Raw genomic sequence first — 22,795 nt, forward strand, 5'->3', positions numbered from 1 at the left:
GGCTGCAAATGATGGAGTCTGGAGTCAGCGCATGTGCAGATGGAGCTCTCGGCTGAGAGTTCCATCTGCGCACGTGCCGCTCTGAGTACCATTTCTTTGAAGCCCAGACTCCCGACAGAGCATCTGCGACACCCGCCGCAAGGCCTGCTCCACACAACCACTGCAGCCTCCGCTGCCAGCACAAACCCCACCAGCACCACCCCTGCCTCCAGGGACTCTACTCCACCACTGCTGCTGCCCCCTCTCCGGTAAGACAACACCGTAGTATAAGACAGACCCCATTTTAATTTTTTTTTTTACCTTTTTTATCTTAATTTGGGATGCGTCTTATAATCTGGTGCGTCTTATAAAAATAAAATTACAGAATCTTTTCAGATTTTCAATCTATTTTCCTTTAATTCCAGTTTAGCACCTGAAGGGTTAACAAATTTCCTGACAGCAGTTTAGAATAATTTGAGGGGGTGCAGTTTTTCAGGGGCTTTCCAATGTATAAGCCCCCTCAATGTCCCTTCAAAACTGAATTGGTCCCTAAAAGAATTTGGAAATTTCATTGGAGAAAAAAAAATATAATGCTGATAAATTTTAACCCTTTAAAAATGGTAAAATAAAGCGTAGTTGACAAAAAGTAGACATATTGGAAATGTAATTTATTAACTATTGTGTGGTAGGAGTATCTGGTTTAAGGATATAAGCATTCAAAGTTTGAACATTTTTCTAAATGTTCATCAAGTTCAGATATTGTCACAAAAAAGCTTAACCGAAATACAGTATATCCCTAACAGAAAATACAATGTGCATGAAAACAATATCAGAATCACCAGGCTATATAGACAAACATTCCAGAGTTATTACCACGTAAAGTGACACTGGTCAGATTTTAAATTTGAGATATGGTCATTAAGCTGAAAATCTGCTGTGACACTAATGGGTTAATCAGCACTCTGCAGCGCACACAAATGTACACACAACTCTGCTGCATTGATAGAACAAGCACACTCAGCTATGCTACGTATGCACATTTACAGTACATACACACAGGTCTGCAACAGACATTTACATATACACATAGCTCTGCTACATAAGCACATTTGCTTATTACACATAGCTGTGCTACAAAAGCATTTACATATACACATAGCTCTGCTACATATACACATTTACACACACAAATTGTATATATTACCCTATTTTGAAGTTTCTTCAAAGTTATGTAATTGATTACATGATCTGAAAGGTCCTAGAGCTAGTTGAGGGGAAGTTAATTCAGCTGCTCCCTCAGGACGTGCAGCCTCAGTGCAGGTTCCAATAGCTTCCTCCCCTGCTCTACACTAATCGTATAATTCAGTGTGGGGCAGGAGGAGAAAGAGCAATTCTCTCAGTGATTAGGAAGGACACTGGTTCAGTGTTCTCCATCATCACAGGAAACTGCCTAGGTAATAAAAGACACTGTCACTTATTCAAAAGATTTTTTCTTGCTAAAAGGGTGTCTTATAGTATGAAAAAGTTTGGTAAGTTCAATAGTAAATTCCGTTTCTCGTTTAGTTATACGGTTCTGTTACATGTTTTTTTTTAACAAATTGTTAATATACAGTTTCTTACAGAATGAATTCATTTTTATGGTCAAGAAAATATGATTTTCGAGTTAATAATTTCTAATTTTCTAGGTATGATAATGGGTTCACCCTGTGTGAGATTTTTTAAGTTTAAGAAGGTACCATTTTTGATTAAAACATTTCCCACATTATGAATATGAAAAAGGCTTCTACTATTTGTGAATTTTTTGGTGTCTAACAAGATGCCATTTCCGGTTAAAATATTTCCCACATTCTGAACATAAATATGGCTTCTCCCCTGTGTGAGTTCTCTGATGACTGATAAGATTTGTTTTCAATGCAAAGCATTTTCCACATTCTGAACATGAAAATGGCTTCTCCCCTGCATGAGTTCTCTGGTGAATAACAAGACTTGTCTTCTGGTTAAAACTTTTCCCACATTCTGAACATAAGAATAGTTTCTCTCCTGTGTGAGTTCTCTGATGTTCAATTAGATGTGATTTCTGTGGAAAACATTTTCCGCAGTCTGAACATGAATACGGCTTCTCCCCTGTGTGACTTCTCTGGTGTGTCAGAAGAGCTGATTTGCATACAAAACATTTCCCACATTCTGAACATGAAAATGGTTTCTCCCCTTTATGAATTCTTTGATGTGGAACAAGAGATGATCTATGTGCAAAACATTTTCCACATTCTAAACATGAAAAAGGCTTCTCCCCAGTATGAATTCTCTGGTGACCAACAAGAGCTGATTTCCAGTTAAAATACTTCCCACATTCTGAACATGAATATACCTTATCCCTTTTATGATTTCTTTGATGTTTAGCAAGATGTGATTTACGTGCAAAACATTTCCCACATTCTGAACATGAATATGGCATCTCCCCTGTGTGACTTTTTTGGTGTCTAACAAGATGTGATTTCTGTACAAAACATTTCCCACATTCTGAACACGAAAACAGCTTCTCCCCTGTGTGACTTTTATGGTGTCTAATAAGATTTGATTTTTGTACAAAACATTTTCCGCATTCTGAACAAGAATATGGTTTCTCCCCTGTATGAATTCTCTCATGCCTAACAAGAACTGATTTGTGGGTAAAAGATTTCCCACACCTGGAACAAGAAAATTTATTCTCCTGTGTGCGAATTTTTAAACAAACTTTTTTAACATAACATGTTTTGAGGGGAAAACTGTTTCCATATTCTGAACGTGCAATTAGCTTCTTTGCTTTAAGAGTACTTAGTTTTGTAATGCCTCTTTTCTGACTTCTATTTTTCTTAATAGTCGGTAATGAATCAGAAGAGAGGACTTGTTTTAAAAGACCAAATGATAAATCTTTGCTGCAAAACGATGATGGGATATCTGGAGTAATAGCATTCACTTCAAGTGAATCCTGAGAGATCTCAAGGTCTTCAGATTTAAAAATTGTAGATATAAGTTGTCCCTCTGTGCTCCGGTCACCATCATCTGCAAGAATAAAACTAATTATTTATTTTTAATAAAATAGCCTTGAAATTTAGACTTTCAGATTTAAACTTAAAATTTCCATAGAAATAGAAAGTTACAGTATATAGCAAAACTCAATTGTTCTCTAAGACAATGACAGATCACAGTGTAATTGAAGACCTCATAGGATGAGCCAGTAGAGCGTGATGTTCAACTGTTTGTGCATTCTGCCTCCCAAATATTGCAATAAAAAGCCACCAAAAAAGCGTTAGGTAGGTGAAAATGATACCAATAAAAACTTCTACTCATTACGCAAAAACAAGCCTAAACTCAGGTAAATCATCTGGTCAATGGAAAAACAGAGAATTTCCATATATTTAGTTGCTCAAAAGGTTATTGAAAAGCAACATGGCCTCCATAAACCAATCCAGCAATATCCATTCTCCAAAAATCAAATCTCCACCTAGCTTTTCAGACCTGCATTGTGCCCAATCCACATTTAGCATCCATGTATATTCCATTGCTGTAAAGAGAAGAACCCACTGAATTTATAGTGTACATGTCTCCTAGAGCCCAATCTGGGCACTATGTGTTGGGTAATAAAACGGAATATTTGAATTTTAATATCTAAAATCCACTGCGTGCTAATTCCTGGAATGTGCCTGTGGAATCAAAATAGTCACTAGTCCTATAGATTAACTCATTGAGGCTTATAATTTACATAATGGAGTCACTTCATTGTTTTTTTCCTGTTCTGATTTTCTGCCATTCTGTCAAATTACAGCTTCTGCAAATGTTGTCTTACATCTCATTTGGCATCTGCTCCTGTGACATCTGTTTGTCACCAGGCCCCACCTTATTCATTCGGCGGCGACACTAGTAATGGAGAAGACATTGGAGCCAAAACCTCTGTGTGGCGCAAGCTCTGTCCAGTCACTAGGATTAGGAAGGATGGCTGGGACCTGTATTAATATAAACCAGCTACTGGTACAGTACCGTGAAAATGTGAGATATCAAATACAGCAAAAAATACCTTAAAACATAACTTTTAATATATCCCTTTAAAAAGGAGGCAAGGAACACCTTACCTCTGTTAAAATCTATTAGTCACTGCCAAAGATGCTACCGTGTCACTGCTCACCCCAATACTCTTAGGGACTGGTGCGCTCTGCCGCAATGGCACACAACAGATGGTAATAAATCAGATGTCAAAATCTGAATTAAATAATACGGGTTGATTCAAACAAATAGGGCTATGCTTAATAAAGATCTTTGGAAATACCAGAGACCAGTGTCACAATCATAGCATTGCCCTTAGTGTTATAATTGGTGCAATCTCACCCGTTCTGGTGCATTCGTATTCCAAACAGACACAGTTTTTCATTATTATAGGAGTCTCCGCAGTCCCTCTATATCTGGACCCAGGATCCCTTTAAATGAAATCACTGTCGTTCCCAATTCTCTTTCTCCCAAGAGAAGAGAAAGAGAATTGGGAACGACAGTGATTTCATTTAAAGGGTTCCTGGGTCCAGATATAGAGGGACCGCGGAGACGCCTATAATAATGAAAAACGATGTCTGTTTGGAATACGAATGCATCAGAACGGGCGAGATTGCTCCAATTATAACACTAAGGGCAATGCTATGATTGTGACACTGGTCTCTGGTATTTCCATAGGGCTATGCTTAATAAAGATCTATTTGTTTGAATCAACCCGTATTATTTGATTCAGATTTTGACACCTGATTTATTACCATCTGTTGTGTGCCATTGCGGCAGGGTGCCCTAGTCCCTAAGAATATTAGGGTGAGCAGTGAAACGGTAGCATCTCTGGCAGTGACTAATAGATTTTAACAGAGGTAAGGTGTTCCTTGCTTCCTTTTTAAAGGGATATATTAAAAGTTATGTTTTAAGGTATTTTTTTCTGTATTTCATATCTGGGACCTGTATTACCATCCAGTTTGGCTGTGTGTGTGTGCGTGCGTGCATGCACACACACACACACACACACAGTCCAGCTGGAGTAATCAGCTCTCTGCTTCAGCCGTCTGGAGAGCACCAAACATTACAAACCTCAAAGCGTATTACTAAAAGATGCTAGATATAGCCTTGTTCTCCTCTGGTCAGGCATGTGTGCTCAGCTTATGCACCTGTTTCCTGTTGTGACCCACACTCCTTACTAGCTACTCTTACATCTTGTGATTTTGTATTTTTCTGACTGGGATCCTTGACTATTCTTCTTGCCATCTCGAATCACCAGACAGCAGGTAACTTCATGACCGCAGCCTAGGGATCCCTGGTAACTCCAGATCCATCTATAGGGGTTACAATGCAAAGAGCAAAGTTATCCATAGAATCCGAAAAGTGGACTAGATGGCGCCAAGTCTGTTCCTGGTAGTCATCCTTTGAGCGACCAGATGACCATGAACAGTGCTCCTATTTGATTGTGCCTTGCAACTATTACAGCAAAATTTGCGTTCCAATACCTAAATGGCGCTCCTTCACTTCTGAGCGCTGCCATGTGCCCTGGCAGTAGAAGTTGGTAGCTGTATATGACAACTGACCCTTTGCATCATCATTCCCGCCCAGTATTGGCACCGTTAAACCACTTAAATACCACTGTCATTTGAGATAGCGGCATCTATGCAGTTATAAGGGGGCTAAAATACCTCCTTTTACACTATTGATGTAATCGTAATTGCGGGTGCCGATGCTTCCGTGGTCCCCAAGGTCATCTGATGTCCCCAAAGTAAGGTAATTGTTAGATCTTGCTATAAGCTACAAGCTCAGTCAGAAGAAGTTTTAAAAATAGAGCAGAGCTGAAGTGACTTAAATTTAGATCTCGGGGATTTGGCAGAGACAATGGAAACTTTCTTTTAAAGACAACCAGAGAGCTGCAAACTCACAAAAGTGAGGCAGGCCAATCCCACTACAATCAAACATATCATACAGAATAAACCTGTAAAAATGAAAACATAGTGACCATATTATCACATTCAGCATCACAAAAGGGACAAAAAGTAGATTCATTCAATAAGATATCAGGATTCTAGGAAGGAAACAGCATCATTACCCTCCACTTTCTCTTAGAGGCCCATCATAATATTTTTCTATGTACGCTATCATTTAGTTTTGAAGTTTACAGATCTGAGCAGGTAAGGGTCAGCATCTTCTAATTCCAGCATGTAGGTGGGTCCTCCAGGTTGTAAGCTCTATAGAATAAGGACTTTCAGTGCCCAAAGTAATTTGAACAGTTTTGTGTGGAGGAAAATTTTATAGTCTAGCAGCAAAACGGTGATCACATGATTATATGGCTGGACTACGCATCGATAAAGAAGCCACAGGCGATGACTGAGAAGAATCTGTGACCCTGTATTTAGTGGTTACTACTCACCTGTGTAGTCATATGTAGGAATCTCCTGTTTACACCACTCATCACCCATCACATAGGTCTCTGTAGTACAAATATGTGTCTGATCTTCACCCTGAAACAAATAATGTAAAAGTCACAGACAGATGCAGAATTGTGATGGGCAGACCCGGACTGTAAAAGTCCAGATCCATCGGGGTTCAAAAGTACCTGTGCACCGACCCTGGGCCCAGGGGACTCCGGATAACTATCTGATTACGGCAACTCGAATAATGAAAAAAAAAAGGAAAAATAAAGACAAAGAGAAAAGCAGGTGCGTTATACTTACCAGTCTCCCGCATGGCTGTAACACTACTTCCAGGGTCGCCGATTATCCTTCATACATATGCACCGCTTCCCAGACCCATCGGCAGTCCTGGCGTCTCTGATTGGTTGTAGTCAGACAGTGCCCCTACCCTGTGTGACAGCATGTCTGACTGCTTGCAATCACAAGCGGTGTGTGTGTGTCAATATTGGTGTAAAAATAAATAAATAAAAAAATTGGCATAGGGTCCTCCCATATTATGATACCCAGCACAGATAAAGCCCACGGCTACAGCTCCCAGCCATGTGTTTATCTTGGCTGTGTATCAAAATAAAAAAGGGACCCCATGTTGGTTTTTTGTTAAATTATTTAAATAAATAATTTTAATAAATGGTGTGCGGTCCCCCTCAATTTTGATACCTAGCCATGATAAATCTGACAGCTGCGGGATGGTATTCTCAGGCTGGGGAGACCCATGGTTATAGGCTCCTGCAGCCTAAAAATAGCAGCCTGCAGCCACCCAGGATTGTTGCATTCATTAGATGTGACATTCCCAGAACTTTACCCAGCTCATCCTCATTGCCCTGGTGCAGTGGCAGTTGAGGTAATAAGGGGTTAATGACAGCTCACAGCTGCCACTAAGCCCCAGATTAGTAATGGGAGGCATCTATGGGAAAACACAGAAAAAAAAGCCTTTATTTAAAAAAAACATACAAAAAAAAAAAAAAACACCCTTGTTCTTCCCTTTGGTAAACCTGAAAACACCCAGTTCCAACATAATCTACACAAAGTCCCACAACAATTCCACCTCTGCTACATACTAAAGGCACAGTGCGCGGGCACAGAACATGTCTGCTCGCTGTGGGCATCAGGTAGAGGTGACCTCATTAAACTCAGTGACCTCACCTCAGGTGTCACAGACCTGCATCTCCTGGCAGAAAAACATGGTTTTTTTGCCACGAGATCCAGACTTGGTGCTGAAATGTATACACCATATTTCTGCCCCAAATCTACACCTCCTGGCAAAATAAAAACGCATCAAAACATGTCTGCACCTGATATCAGCACCAAATTTGCACCTCCTTGCAAAAAACTGCACCGAAACTGTGTCAAAACAGTTAGGCTATGTGCGCACGTTGCGTAATTTCATGCGATTACGCTGCATATTGCACTGCAACGTAAACGCACGTGCCCTGCTTCCCCAGCGCAATCTATTAAGATTGTGCATAATCCATCCGCATGTTGCGTTTGAGAGCGCAACGATTTGCATGCTGATTTTTTTTTTTTTTAAATCAGATCGTTTTTATTAAACATTGGTACAAAACAGAGAAATTATCATTGCATAATAAATACACATTTTCATAGTACGTTAAACATCATATTATGCAGAGCTATATAATTACTCCTCATACACATTTGCATGCTGAAATTTTGATCCAAATTGCTGTGCGCAAAAAAGCAACAGGTCACTTATTTTGTGCGCTTTGGATGCTGCTCCCACTGTCTATGGGAGAGGCAGAATCCAGAGCGCATGAAATAGGCATCTATTCTGCAGACACACTGCATCCATTACGCAGTGTTTCTGCAGCAATTTGAAGCGCACATGCACTGTCAAATCGCTGCAGATTTTCCAGCATGGACACTACGCTACGTGCGCACAAAGCCTTATTGTGCATTTTTTGCTAAGAGATGCAGATTGGGTGCAGGAATATGATAATAGCCACTGGTAAAGTACCGTAATCCAGATAATCAAAAGGTAGCAAACCGGGGTACAAAATAAATAAAACTTAGCTTTTAATAAATATTCCTTAAAAGGAAGCAAGAGATCCTTACTTCAGTAAATTATCTAAAAAAGGTGCCACACACCACATATCCCCCTTAGCATGTATCAGGGGCTCAAATGGCCAGAAAAGGACTTTGTGAAAGATAACACATAAAGTGTGCTGACCAGTGCAATCTGCACAAACAAGGACAGCCACCGACAGGATTTTGGACAAGAAGTACCACAAGGTCCAGAAATACCTGTCTCAATAGAAAGAAAATGGAATGGTCTCACCCATCATGATGTGATCCATCCACCTTCACTCATAATATATAAAGGATTCTCATATCATCCTGGGCGTCCCAATGGTCCTTAAATGGACTGAACATATTGTCCCCTTTAAAGATGAAATCCTTAAGTCCCTGTTCTTCCAACGCATTTCCTACATTTGTATTCTTCAGGGGAGTTTACATCAGAGACCAGTCCTTATCTACAAGCAGGGCCGCCACTAGGAATTCCAGGGCCCCATACTGGCATACTGGCAAAATTTTCGGGCCCCCTTGGGACTCTGCCCAGGCTCCCCCCCCAGCTCCACCTCCACCACTCAAACTTCCAAGAATCTCACTGCCACTCTTGCAAAAACATGTCATTATATATATATATATATATATATATATATATATATATATATATATATATATATATATATATATATATATATATATATATATATATATATACACACACACACACATATATACACATACATACATACACACAGTGCTGGCCAAAAGTATTGGCACCCCTGCAATTCTGTCAGATAATACTTAGTTTCTTCCTGAAAATGATTGCAATCACAAATTCTTTGGTATTATTATCTTCATTTAAATTTGTCTTCAATGAAAAAAAAAAAAATAATTGTCAAAAAGCCAGATTGGATTTAATTCCACACCAAACATGAAAAAGGGTGTGGCCAAAAGTATTGGCACTGTTTGAAAAATCATGTGATGCTTCTGTAATTTGTGTAAGTAACAGCACCTGTAACTTACCTGTGGCACCTAACAGGTGTTGGCAATAACTAATTCACACTTGCAGCCAGTTGACATGGATTAAAGTTGACTCAACCTCTGCCCTGTGTCCTTGTGTGTACCACATTGAGCATGGAGAAAAGAAAGAAGACCAAAGAACTGTCTGAGGACTCGAGAATCCAAATTGTGAGGAAGCATGAGCAATCTCAAGGCTACAAGTCCATCTCCAAAGACCTGAAAGTTCCTGTGTCTACGGTGCGCAGTGTCATCAAGAAGTTTAAAGCCCATAGCACTGTGGCTAACCTCCCTAGATGTGGAAGGAAAAGAAATATTGACGAGAGATTTCAACGCAAGATTGTGCAGATGGTGGATAAAGAACCGCGACTAACTTCCAAACAAGTTCAAGCTGGCCTGCAGTCGGAGGGTACAACAGTGTCAACCCATACTATCCGTCGGCATCTGAATGAAAAGGGACTGTAAGGTAGGATACCCAGGAAGACCCCACTTTTTACCCTGAGACATAAAAAAGCCAGGCTGGAGTTTGCCAAAACTTACCTGAGAAGGCCTAAAACATTTTGGAAGAATGTTCTCTGGTCAGATGAAACAAAAGTAGAGCTTTTTGGGAAAAGCCATCAACATAGAGTTTACAGGAAAAAAAAAAGAGGCATTCAAAGAAAAGAACACAGTCCCTACAGTCAAACATGGCGGAGGTTCCCTGATGTTTTGGGGTTGCTTTGCTGCCTCTGGCACTGGACTGCTTGACCGTGTGCATGGCATTATGAAGTCTGAAGACTACCAACAAATTTTGCAGCATAATGTAGGGCCCAGTGTGCGAAAGCTGGGTCTTACTCAGAGGTCATGGGTCTTCCAGCAGGACAATGACCCAAAACACACTTCAAAAAGCACTAGAAAATGGTTTGAGAGAAAGCACTGGAGACTACTAAAGTGGCCAGCAATGAGTCCAGACCTGAATCCCATAGAACACCTGTGGAGAGATCTCAAAATGGCAGTTTGGAGAAGGCACCCTTCAAATCTCAGGGACCTGGAGCAGTTTGCCAAAGAAGAATGGTCTAAAATTCCTGCAGAGCATTGTAAGAAACTCATTGATTATTACCGGAAGCGGTTGTTCGCAGTGATTTTGGCTAAAGGTTGTGCAACCAAGTATTAGGCAAAGGGTGCCAATACTTTTGTCTGGCCCATTTTTTGGAGTTGTGTGTGAAATGATCAACAATTTGATTTTTGTTTCATTCTCTTTTGTGTTTTTTCATTGCAAGCAAAATAAAAGAAGATAATTCCAAAGAATTTGTGATTGCAATCATTTTCAAGAAGAAACTGAGTATTATCTGACAGAATTGCAGGGGTGCCAATACTTTTGGCCAGCACTGTGCACACACAGTCATGGCCAAAAGTGTTAGCACCCTTGAAGTTGTTTCCCTCAGAAAATTACACAACCTGCGTACAGAGACTGAATACACACAGACTGAATACACACAGACTGAATACACACAGACTGAATACACACAGACTGAATACACACAGACAGACAGTATACAGAGACAGACAGTATACAGAGACAGACAGTATACAGAGACCGACAGACTGTATACACAGACCGACAGACTGTATACACAGCCAGTATACATAGACAGACTGTATACACAGATAGATATGGTAGAAATTCAGCAATCAGGTCCAAAATAGGTTAAAAATTCATTCTCTCTTTATTTCATGTTCAAGTTAAAAAAAAAAAAAAAATCATCATGAATTCATAGGAAATACAGGTGAGCGGACACGTTTCGAACGGAGTAGTTCTTAGTCTGTCTCTAGTAAATGGACACTGACAGAGTGGTTAAAAAGACATGAAACTGGACATGGAATCAGGGAAGACTGCACAGATTCAAGGTAATTAATTTGAGTGGTTCACTCCCATGGGAATGAAGTAATCTGATCAATATATATATAGCATATCTTTTTTTAAATTCATACCCAGAGGAGTTCTAGTGTCCATTGTAAAAATCCACTTAATTTCCTCTCGACAAAGAATATCTTTAAGATTACCACCTCTTCTTGGTAGACATACTTTCTCAATTGCGATAACCTGCAATGAGCCCATGTTGCCCGAATGCACATTGAGAAAGTGCTGCGATGCTCCAGATAATCCTCTAGTGGTTGCGTTATTTGCGTCATATATATGTTCAGACAACCTCTTTCTCAATGTGCGTGTCGTGCTGCCTATATATTGCAAATGACAGTTAATGCATGAGATCAAATAAATAACATTGCTAGTACCACAATTAATCATCGGGTTTATGTGAATTTTTTTTCCATTGGAATATGATGTGAAATTACTAGTACTAACCATGTATTTGCAGAGCCCGCAGGTTTTATGGCCACATTTATAAGATCCCACTGTTGACAACCAGTTGCCCGCAATGCATCCACCTGTTTTTTCAGCAGTTTTTTTGTTTTTATTATGGGACATTTTATTTTTATGGTCACTTGGTGAAATTAATGCTCCCAATGTTGTATTTCTTTTTGAGACGAATTTGACCCCTATGTCTAGGATTTTAAATAGAGTCTCATCTGCTGTCAAAATGGGAAGGTATTTTTTTATTATTCCTACTATTTGATGATAATTCTTGCTATACCTGGTGGAAAACACTAGGGGCAAAAGGCTGTCAGATCCAGAATGGAGATTATTTTTGTTTTTATTTTTATTAAATTGGAGATAATCCGAACACTCCTTCTGGTGAGTTTTAATCTTTGCTCTTTCTAGTGTGTTTTTGAATAGCCCAGTGCTAAAAAATCTTTTGTCAACCAACTCAAATTCCTTTTCCAAGGTTTCCTGGTTACTGCAGCACCTTTTGGCTCTAATATACTCGCCAGTGGGTATAGTCTCTATTACATGCCTGGGGTGGCAGCTATTGGCATACAATAGAGAATTGCCCGCGGACGGTTTACGATATAATCTGCAGTCAACAATCCCGTATTGGTGTTACCTGTGAGGGTCATGTCCAGAAAGTTAATTTCACTTTTTTCATGTAAGTGGGTGAAGGATAAATTGTGAGGATTATTGGCGATATAAGAAAAAAAAAAAAATCTGTGGCCATGTCATCAGTACCCTGCCAGATCATTAGTATATCGTCAATAAATCTCAGATAAATAACAACAATATCTGAAAAAAATGGATTTGAAAAATTAAAATTAAACTCCTCCTCCCACAAAAATATGAAAATATTTGCGAGCGAGGGTGAAAACCTAGCGCCCATAGAGCATCCTTGTTGCTGCAGATAATAATCGCCCAGGAAAGAAAAATAGTTGTAGTTGTTTTTTAGTAGGAAAGTGGTGACTTCAAGAATATAAATTTTGTAGGTCAGGAGCATATTCCGAATATCTCTCAATTTGTTTTTTCAAAGCCAATATGGCCAGATAGTGGAGAATGGATGTATATAATGATTGTACATCACAAGAAATCCAACTAAAATCACGCCACCACTGTATATGGGAGAGAATATTCAGGACATGCTTGCTGTCCTGGATATAGCTTGGGGACGCTTTGGCTAAGAACTGCAGAAGGTCGTCAAGCCACTCAGAGAGGTGTTCGGTTATAGATCCAATACCTGAGATTATCGGTCTGAATTTGGGTGGGAATTAATCTTTGTGGGACTTAGGTAGGGCATGTAGTAGAGGTGTGAGCGGACATGTAGGATAGAAAAATTCTGTTTGCTTGTAATTAACCCTAAATTGGCTCCCTCATCTAGCAATTTTTCTAGGGATTTTTTTATATCATTGATAGTAATATCTATAGGAAATTGAAATTTGATCCTGTCATTAAGCATACATAACAGTTCTTTTTCATAGAGTCCCACATCAAGAATCACTACCGATCCCCCCACTTGTCAGAATTTCTGACAACAATGTTCTCATTGTCCATTAGCGATTTCAATGCGTTTTTTTCTTGTTTACTCAAATTATGAAGGATAGGTTTGTTATTGTTGTACAATTTAGTGAGATCCTTTTCGACCAAGTTCTGAAAATCGTCCATCCGAGTGCATCTGGATTGAACCGGATAAAACTTAGGATTTGGGATTTTTTCACAATGGTGTCATGTGGATTTGTAAGTTTGCACGCTTCATCGGATAGATCTCTTAGATTTTGCAGAGTCATTTGTTCTTGAAAAGAGGACAAGATGGAAATGTCCTGAGTATCAGGTTGCGGGAAATATTGTTGTTCTTGGTGAAAAAAATGTTTTTTCACAGTGCGCTTACGTATAAATTTATTCACATCCAAGATCGTATCAAATAATTTGAACTTCGCGTTTGGAACAAAATTGAGCCCTTTTTCTAATAGCCTGATTTCTGGACTGGTAAGGATGCATGCAGACATACTGATGACTGAGGAAAAACCGCATTCCTCTAGATCTTCTTGCCCCTGGTGTAATGACCGTGCTGATACTTGCTGGTTCCTGGCGTGTTTACGCCCTGCTCTCCTGGTTTTTTTCGGGAGTTTTTTGGAACAGAAGTATAATTTTTTGCACCTCCTGTTGAGAGGGGTTCAGAATCTATGTCAAAAAAGTCTGTGTTACCATCTGTCGATTCTGGTTCTGTAGATGAAAAATTTACTTTGTTGGAATTGTGATTTTTATTTTTCAAGATAGACTTTGGACCATGTTCATGGAATTTGCGAAAGTGGTGCCAATTGTACACCGTATTACTTTCATAGTCCTTGGTATTACATTTAAACTTTCCTTCTTTGAATACGGTAATGGAATCCTCCAGCTTCATAAGACTATTATTAATCTGCTCCTTAAGGGTTCTACGAGTCCAAATTTGAATATTTTGCCAAAGAAGCTTCGATATCTCTGACTTTTTTTTCCAAATCATTAAGTTTAATATCTTCCTGTTCAATAATAAGATGTATTAATTTAGCAGAACATACACACAAAAATCAGATCCCATTGTATAATAAATTCTGGGTTGAAATTAGTGGTGGGTCTTTTCTTGAGGCGTAGACCCCGGGGAATCATTTGTTTATCCAAGTATGCTTGCAAGGTTTTTCGTCCCACCAAGTGCGAATACGGGCTGAGAGGATTTTTTCCAAGTCCCAAATCTTTAAAATCAAATCTTTATTTTTATATAGCGCTAACATATTCCGCAGCGCTTTACATACATCAGGACCACTGTCCCCAATGGGGCTCACAATCTAAAGTCCCTATCTGTATGTCTTTGGAGTGTGGGAGGAAACCGGAGTACCCGGAGGAAACCCACGCAAACACGGGGAGAACACACAAACTCCTTGCAGATGGTGTCCTTGGTGGGATTTGAACCCAGGACCCCAGCGCTGCAAGACTGCAAAGCTAACCAGTGAGCCACCATGCCACCAGTCCCACATTAATTTATTCAGTTCCACCTGGTCTTCAGTAAGGGTGGCAATATTACTGCATGAAAAAATCCTAGCTGCTTTGTCCAGTCTTCTCTGATCATTTACATTAAAAAAATCATCCATTGGTGAATTACTATTATTGATCTCCATAATTGTGTTCAATATATAGGAAATCCCACGTGTCAGGGTAAAAATAATTCACTTTATAGCATGACAGTCCACACAATTTTGATTTTCAAACAGACACAGAGAATATGTATTAATTCCTTCACATGTTATATGGGCAGGGAGCTAGGGTACTAGGCCAGACTGAAAAGTACCAAGACAAAAGGAGGGTAACCCCGCTCACCTGTACCAGAGATCAAGTCCAGACCGTGCACGGAATAAGATGTAGGCAGACCTCAGCAGCAGCATAGATATGGTAGAAATCCAGCAACAGGTCCAAAATAGGTTAAAAATTAATTCTTTCTTTATTTCATGTTCAAGTTAAAAAACATTTTTTAAGTTAAAAAAAATTTTCATCATGAATTCATAGGTGAATTCATTCATGATGAAATTTTTTTAACTTGAACATGAAATAAAGAAATAATTAATTTTTAACCTATTTTGGACATGATTGCTGGATTTCTACCATATCTATGCTGCTGCTGAGGTCTGCCTACCTCTTATTCCGTGCACGGTCTGGACTTGATCTCGGGTAGAGGTGAGCGGGTTTACCCCCCTTTCGTCTGTATACACAGATAATATACATAGACAGTATACAAAGATAGTATACATAGACCGCTACATATTGCACACTATACAGGACACACATATCTTATACATAACACATACAGACAGCACATAACCATGATTCACATTATACTCACCTGCCCGTGATGCAATTCAGCGCCCTTCTGCGCATCTAGCTGAGGCAAAGCAGGGGTTGGGGTCGGCAGGCCCCCCCAGTCTGAGATCAGCTGAACCTGGCTGGGATCCCCCCCACCCCCCTGGGCTGAGATCACAGTGGGCCCCCAACGGGCTGAGATCAGCGGGCGGGCGGGCCACCTTACTACCTCATAACCCCCACCGGGCTGAGATCAGCGGGCGGGCGGGCCACCTCACCCCCCCCCGGTCTGAGATAAGCGGGCCGGCCACCTCACCACCACCCCCCCGGTCTCAGATAAGCGGGCCCCCCCGGGCTGAGATGAGCGGGTGGGCCACCTCAAAACTACCCCCCGCCCCCGGTCTCAAATAAGCGGGCCCCCCGGGGCTGAGATGAGCGGGCGGGCCACCTCACCACCCTCGCAGCCCCCTTGGTATCAGATAAGCGGGCCTACCCCGGCTGAGATGAGCGGGCGGGCCACCTCACACACCCCCGACGAATGTCTTCAGCTCACAGCGCTTTCCTGTCCCGCTGGCTGCCGCGTCCTCGCCACCTCTGCCGCTGTTACTTGCAGGAGTGTAATGAGGTCGCAGAGTGATGACCTCACCACACTGCTGCAAGGCCCATCGATGACGCGCCCTGTTCTGCTCCAATCACCCTGCCTCCACTTCACCACATGGCTAATTTGCATGCTCCGCCCCGTCGCATGCAAATTAGTCATGCAAGGAGGCGAGCAACACCGCCGGGCCCTTCTGCTGCTGCTGTGACTGGGGCCTGGTGAAGAAAAGGGGCCCGTCCTGCCAATAAAGATAAGTATTTACCCCGTGCCTGGCCGGGCCCCCTCTCTTCACTGGGCCCCCTACACCAGGCACAGTAGTAATGCCCTGATGGCGGCCCTGTCCACAAGGACCGGACAGGACATGCTGAAACAGACAAACAGCAAGTGTAAGGTACTAATCACAAAGGACCAGATCACCAACCTAACCGCTAGGAATATAGCTGAAAAGAACTCACCAGACAGCAGCAGCGGGCCTTCCAACACTGTGCACCATTAAGCTGCGCCTGCCATTATTAAATAGTTCTTCAGCTACAGCTGGCGTGTGATGTCGCATCCGCACCGCCCCTTTTCATTTCCGGGCCGCGCGGTGGAACGCACACATGAAGCGTACACGTCACAGAGTGTGAAGTTGCTAGCGCATGCACAGAAGCCCACCGACACGGAAGAGACAGTAAGATAATACAGACCGTCACGCCTCCTAACACAAAACAGGAGGGCTTTAATCCATTACGCCAGGCCTACTGCAGCGCTATGTAATACAGTACTACATATGCAAAAAGCGCAGCAGAAAAAACGCTCAAATAACTTAGAGCAGGTGAAAGATGCATAGTGACAAACACAATGTCACAGATACAATATACCAGATATATAGCGATTTCTCAAAACCCAGAGACTTACTGGAATTGACAAATAGCAAAAAAGGGCTTACACCTAAATACAGAAATGCAAAAATACATGAGGACTGACCACTGGGAGGGTTGGCAGGAGGGAGCCACTGGAGAAGTCTGGCCCTGGAGAAATAGACTCTGATGTGTGCGCTTCATGCGTGCGTTCCAACGCGCGGCCCGGAAATGAAAAGGGGCGGTACGGAAGCGACGTCACACGCCAGCTGTAGCTGAAGAACTATTTAATAATGGCGGGTGTAGCTTAGCGGTGCACAGTGTTGGAAGGCCCGCTGCTGCCGTCTGGTGAGTTCTTTTCAGCTATATTCCTGGCAGTTAGCTTGGTGATCTGGTCCTTTGTGATTAGTACTTTACAGTTGTTGTTTGTCTGTTTCAGCATGTCCTGTCCTTGTGGATAAAGACTGGTCTCTGATGTAAACTCCCCTGAAAAATACAAATGTAGGAAACGCGTTGGGAAAACAGGGACTTAAGGATTTCATCTTTAAAGGGGACAATATGTTCAGTCCATTTAAGGACTATTGGGACGCCCAGGATGATATGAGAATCCTTTATATTATGAGTGAAGGTGGATGGATCACATCATGATGGGTGAGACCATTTCCATTTTCTTTCTATTGAGACAGGCATTTCTGGACCTTGTGGTACTTCTTGTCCAAAATCCTGTCGGTGGCTGTCCTGGTTTGTGCAGATTGCACTGGTCAGCACCAGGGCTGTGGAGTCGGTAAGCCAAACCTTCGACTCCGACTCCGACTCCTCAAATTCTCTTGCACCGACTCCGACTCCGGCTCCGACTCCGGCTCCGACTCCTACATATATTGCTTATAGTTAGGTGAAAAATTTATTGTAGTACATGAATATGTGTATGTGAACATCAGACATTTAATAATTTTTATGATACAATAATCAAGATATTTGGATAGAACATAAAATATATTTATTGGAATACAACTTTAGAACACAAAAAACTGTAATAAATTGTAAATATGTAATACACTATGTAATATACAGTAGATTACATATATATCTTGTGTGTGTATATACACTGTATATATATATATATATATATATATATATATATATATATATATATATATATATTTTACATATTTACAATTTATTAGTTTTTTGTGTTCTAAAGTTGTATTCCAATAAATATTTTATGTTCTATCCAAATATCTTGATTATTGTATCATAAAAACAATTAAATGTCTGATGTTCACATTGTACTACAATAAATTTTTCACTTAAATATAAGCATTATACTAAATGTTATTATTTAGTAAAATATTCAGCACATTCTGCATTGCACTCCTGTCCCCAATTTATTATATATTTTAGGAGTCGGAGTCGGTGCATTTTATACCGACTCCGACTCCACCAAAATGAGCTCCGACTCCGACTCCACGACTCCGACTCCGACTCCACAGCCCTGGTCAGCACACTTTATGTGTTATCTTTCACAAAGTCCTTTTCTGGCCATTTGAGCCCCTGATACATGCTAAGGGGGATATGTGGTATGTGGCACTTTTTTAGATAACTGTTACTGAAGTAAGGATCTCTCGCTTCCTTTTAAGGAATATTTATTAAAAGCTAAGTTTTATTTATTTTGTACCCCGGTTTGCTACCTTTTGATTAGCAGGAATATGGTGTATAAATTTCAGCACCAAATCTGCATCTCTAGGCAAAAAAAAAAAAAACACAACGCGGTTTTCTGCCAGGAGATACAAGTCTGTGAGGTCACTTAGGTTAATGAGATAAAAAATTGTTTAAAAGAACTGAAGTCCTCAGTGGTTCATACCTTTTAATGGATAACTGAAAAGATGGTAATAATAGCAAGCTTTCGAGACTACTCAGGTCTCTTCTTCAGGCTCAAATTAAGGTTAATTCGGTTAATGAGGTTACCGAAGGTCAGTTTACCTGGTGGTGAAGCTTGGGTACTGTGGGAACCTCCAGCTGTGACTGTAAATAAACTGAGTGACTTCACTGCTTATTGCTGCAGTTCAGTCATTCTCTGCCTGAAGCCAACATCATGTGAACATGCTCTGTGCCAGTGTACTGTCACTTCAGTATGTATGTAGCAGAGCTGGAATCGTCATGTGACCATGTGTAGAACACATCAGAACTGGGTGTTTTGTGGCTTAATACATTAGAGAACGAGGGTGTTTTTTTTTTAACTTTATTGCAAAGAAAGGTATTTCTTTGGTGTTGGGGTTTTAATTTCTTTTCACTTGCAGATTAGCAATGGGGGGGTCTCATAGACCCTCCCCATTACTAATCTAGGGCTTAGTGGTAGCTATCATTAACCCCTCATTACACCAATTGCCACTGCAGCAGGGCAATTGGGATGAGGCGGGTAAAGTTCCAGGATTGTCTATTGGATGCGAAATATAAGTCTAATGGAGGCGAAAATTGTGGGCAGCTGCTATTTTAAGGCTGCGGGTGGGCCCCGATAACCATGGGTTTTCCCAGCCTGAGAATATCAGCCTCCAGCTGTCGGCTTTATCATGGCTGGTTATCAAAATTGGGGAGGGGGGGGGGATGGGGGTGACTGCCTGCAGTTTTTTTTTAAATTATTATTTAAATAACTAAAGAAAAAAAGAAAAAAAAAACAACACATGGGGTACCTCTTATTTTGATACACAGCCAAGATAAACACACAGCTGGGGGCTGCAGCCTGTAGCCGTATGCTTTATCTGTGCTGTGTATAAAAATACGGGGACCCTACGCCACTTTTATTTATGCCCCATAATAGGGACACACACAGCGTCTGTGATTGTTTGCAGTCAGACACGCTGCCACACAGGGTGGGGGCGTGGTCTGTCTGCAACGAATCACAGACACTGGGACTGCCGGTGTGCAGGGGAAGCAGTGCATATGCATGTGGATAATGAGCAGCCCCAGACGTAGCATTACAACCACACAGGAGACTGGTAAGAATAAAATGTTTGCTCTAATCCCCCTATCCCTTCTACCACCATTTAAAGCGCCGGATTCTGGTCCCCATAAACTGATATGGGGACCGGCGTCAGGCCAGATATCCGGGACCAATTCCAAACCGGAACCAGGTTTTTTTAAGCCGGGGGGGGGGAAATCTGTTGATCCTGGGTATCTGAAGGTCCACCCATCACTAATGGAGAAGTCATATCTATGATCAGCTCTGATCCTGCCATCTCCACTGTTCTCATTACACAAGTATAAAACATATAATACTGGAGGATAAAACAAGACCTTCACAGCCGTCTACACATCATAGGGAGATTTCATGGCACCTTCTCTCCATCTACCTGATAATCATAAAGAACATCAAGATTTTCTTGTTTAGAGTCCTGTAGAAGAAGAGGATGGGGAAATCTCTCTGGTGTTGTCCTCTTACTGGATAGAACTGGAGTAAACACATACAGGGACTGAATTAATTCTTTACATATAGATAACTATAGGCAAAATGTATTTAGTTCTGTTTATTACCTGGTGATGTGCGGGGCTGGTGATCCTCCATCATGACGTCCTTGTACAGATCTTTGTGTCCTTCTAAATACTCCCACTCCTCCATGGAGAAATAGACGGTGACGTCCTGACACCTTATAGGAACCTGACACATACAATGATACCGTCACCCCCGATCCCTTCATAGCATTACTGTATAATGTCCCAGCATTCCCAGCAGTGTCACCTCTCCAGTCAGCAGCTCAATCATCTTGTAGGTGAGTTCTAGGATCTTCTGGTCATTGATGTCCTCATGTATCGGGGGGTGAGGTGGAGGCCCCGTGATTGGGCTCAAGGGTCTTCCCCATCCCTCAGACACAGGGGCCTGACAGTGCTCACAAGAGGTCTTCTTCACTACTGTGTAATCCTGGTTATGGAGAGACACAGTAATAAATCTCACTCCAGACATTTCCAGAGTCCTCACCTCTCCAGTTCTGTCCATCTGTTATTCCCATAGATAAGAATGGTGTAATGTGACGTCATCAGAATCTCTCACCTCTCCAGTAAGCCGGAAGAGGATCTCTAGGGTGAGGTGTAATATCCTCTCCACCATCTTGTCCCTGTCCATAGCAATCCTTGAGAAATAAGTCAGAAAAATTATTTTATATAGAAATTCTCCACAATATTGTAGGGACCTGAATGGGAAAATCATGGGCTGATGTAAAATCATAATCCCATGTAATATAAAAGGAGGAAACATACATGTATGCTCTTTGTCTTGCATGGAATGGAACATAAGTTGATTTATTGATTAAAGGGAACCTGTCAGCAGAAATTTCGCCCAAAACCTAAAAGATTCCCCCTCTGCAGCTCCTGGGCTGCATTCTAGCAAGGTTCCTGTTATTGTGCCCCATGTGAGACCAAAATAAAGACTTTATAAAGTCTTACCTTTATGTATGTCAATCTTTTTTTTTATAATCACGGGGGTGGGCTTTCTGGCGTCCGTTATTCTCCCTCCCGGTCCTTTATGCTGCCCCCCATCGCTCCTTTCCATACCTGATGATGCCGCCCAGTGCTCCAGCGGTCCCCGCACATGCTCAGTGCCAGTCTCACGGGACTGAGCACTGAGCACAGTGTGACCGCTGGTGACATGTTGCGCGGGCACGAGATTATGGGCGGGTGCTTGCTGATGACAATCTCAGCGCCGCCCATAATCTCATGCCCGCGCAACACGTCACCAGCGGTCACACTGTGCTCAGTCCCGTGAGACTGGTGTACCGCCCCGCGCTCGGCTGCTGCCGCTGAGCCGCTCGGGGTTGTGTGTCGGTGGCTCGCGCGTCCCCGGGGGTCACGTCGCTCTGTAAAGGGGGGGTGTTGTCTTGGTAATCGGGTGGTTGCGCGGCCGGAGCCGCTATGGAGATTGTCCGTGACGCCACCCATGGGTCGTGGTGATTGTTGGCACCACCGCTGCTGGTGATGGTGGGGGCTCCCAGGTGCGGTGTTGTGGCGCAGCTAGGTGTTGACCCCTCCGTGGGTAGGGGATGTGGGACCCGGGGCCCGCTGGTGGAGTGCTGAGGCGGCCAGAGGGATGCAGAGCAGGGCGGCGTAGCACGGCGCTGTGCCTGAGGACACTGGTGTACTCACTCAGAGGAAACACACTTGGGTCACTGGTAAACCAAAAACGGGATGGTGGTCGGTGCCCGCAGCCGGCTGCGTGGTTCCCCCTACTCGGGTTGGTGGTGTCGTCTTTTCCCTGCACTTCCGTAGACTGTGTGACTACTTATGCCTGAACACCGGTAGTCCGCTCCCCGACTTGCAGACGCCGGAGGAGCCCTCTTGCCCGCAGGCGCTGGCCCGTGGGATCTTGGTGCCTGGGCGGTGGCTTCCTATCCCCCTCGGTGGGCTGTTGCCTTCTTTCGGGACTTTGGGTGGGAATGGACCTAAAATCCAAGCCGCAATCAGTTGATTTGACTCAGCCCAGTTGCTTCTGGGCCTCGTACGGGGTCTGAGTACCCTTCCCTGGTGCTCCGGTTTCGGTTTGACTCCCTGACTCGGTACCGGTGGGCCACTACCCTGTCCCGGTGCCTTGACGGTTCCGCAGGTTCTACTCCCGGCCTCTTGCAAACTTCCACCACCGTCTGTCTCCTGGCCACAGGGTCCCTAGGCTCCCACCTAGGACCTGACAGACTTCTGCTTTCTC

At 42.3% G+C, this 22,795-nt stretch overlaps 1 protein-coding gene across 1 annotated transcript in view; it reads right to left on the reverse strand.

Annotated features, from left to right (window-relative positions):
- Positions 1 to 628: 628 nt before the first annotated feature.
- LOC142312964 (uncharacterized) overlaps positions 629 to 22,795 on the reverse strand; it is a 118,859-nt gene continuing 96,692 nt past the window's right edge. The window contains 6 exon segments of the mRNA XM_075351953.1: positions 629 to 3,021; positions 6,395 to 6,485; positions 20,457 to 20,554; positions 20,638 to 20,761; positions 20,843 to 21,022; positions 21,152 to 21,230. Coding sequence (XP_075208068.1) covers positions 1,679 to 3,021; positions 6,395 to 6,485; positions 20,457 to 20,554; positions 20,638 to 20,761; positions 20,843 to 21,022; positions 21,152 to 21,230 — 1,915 coding nt within the window. The 3' untranslated portion in view covers positions 629 to 1,678.

The sequence above is a fragment of the Anomaloglossus baeobatrachus genome, chromosome 5, assembly GCF_048569485.1.
Source record: "Anomaloglossus baeobatrachus isolate aAnoBae1 chromosome 5, aAnoBae1.hap1, whole genome shotgun sequence".
Classification (NCBI taxonomy): Eukaryota; Metazoa; Chordata; class Amphibia; order Anura; family Aromobatidae; genus Anomaloglossus; species Anomaloglossus baeobatrachus.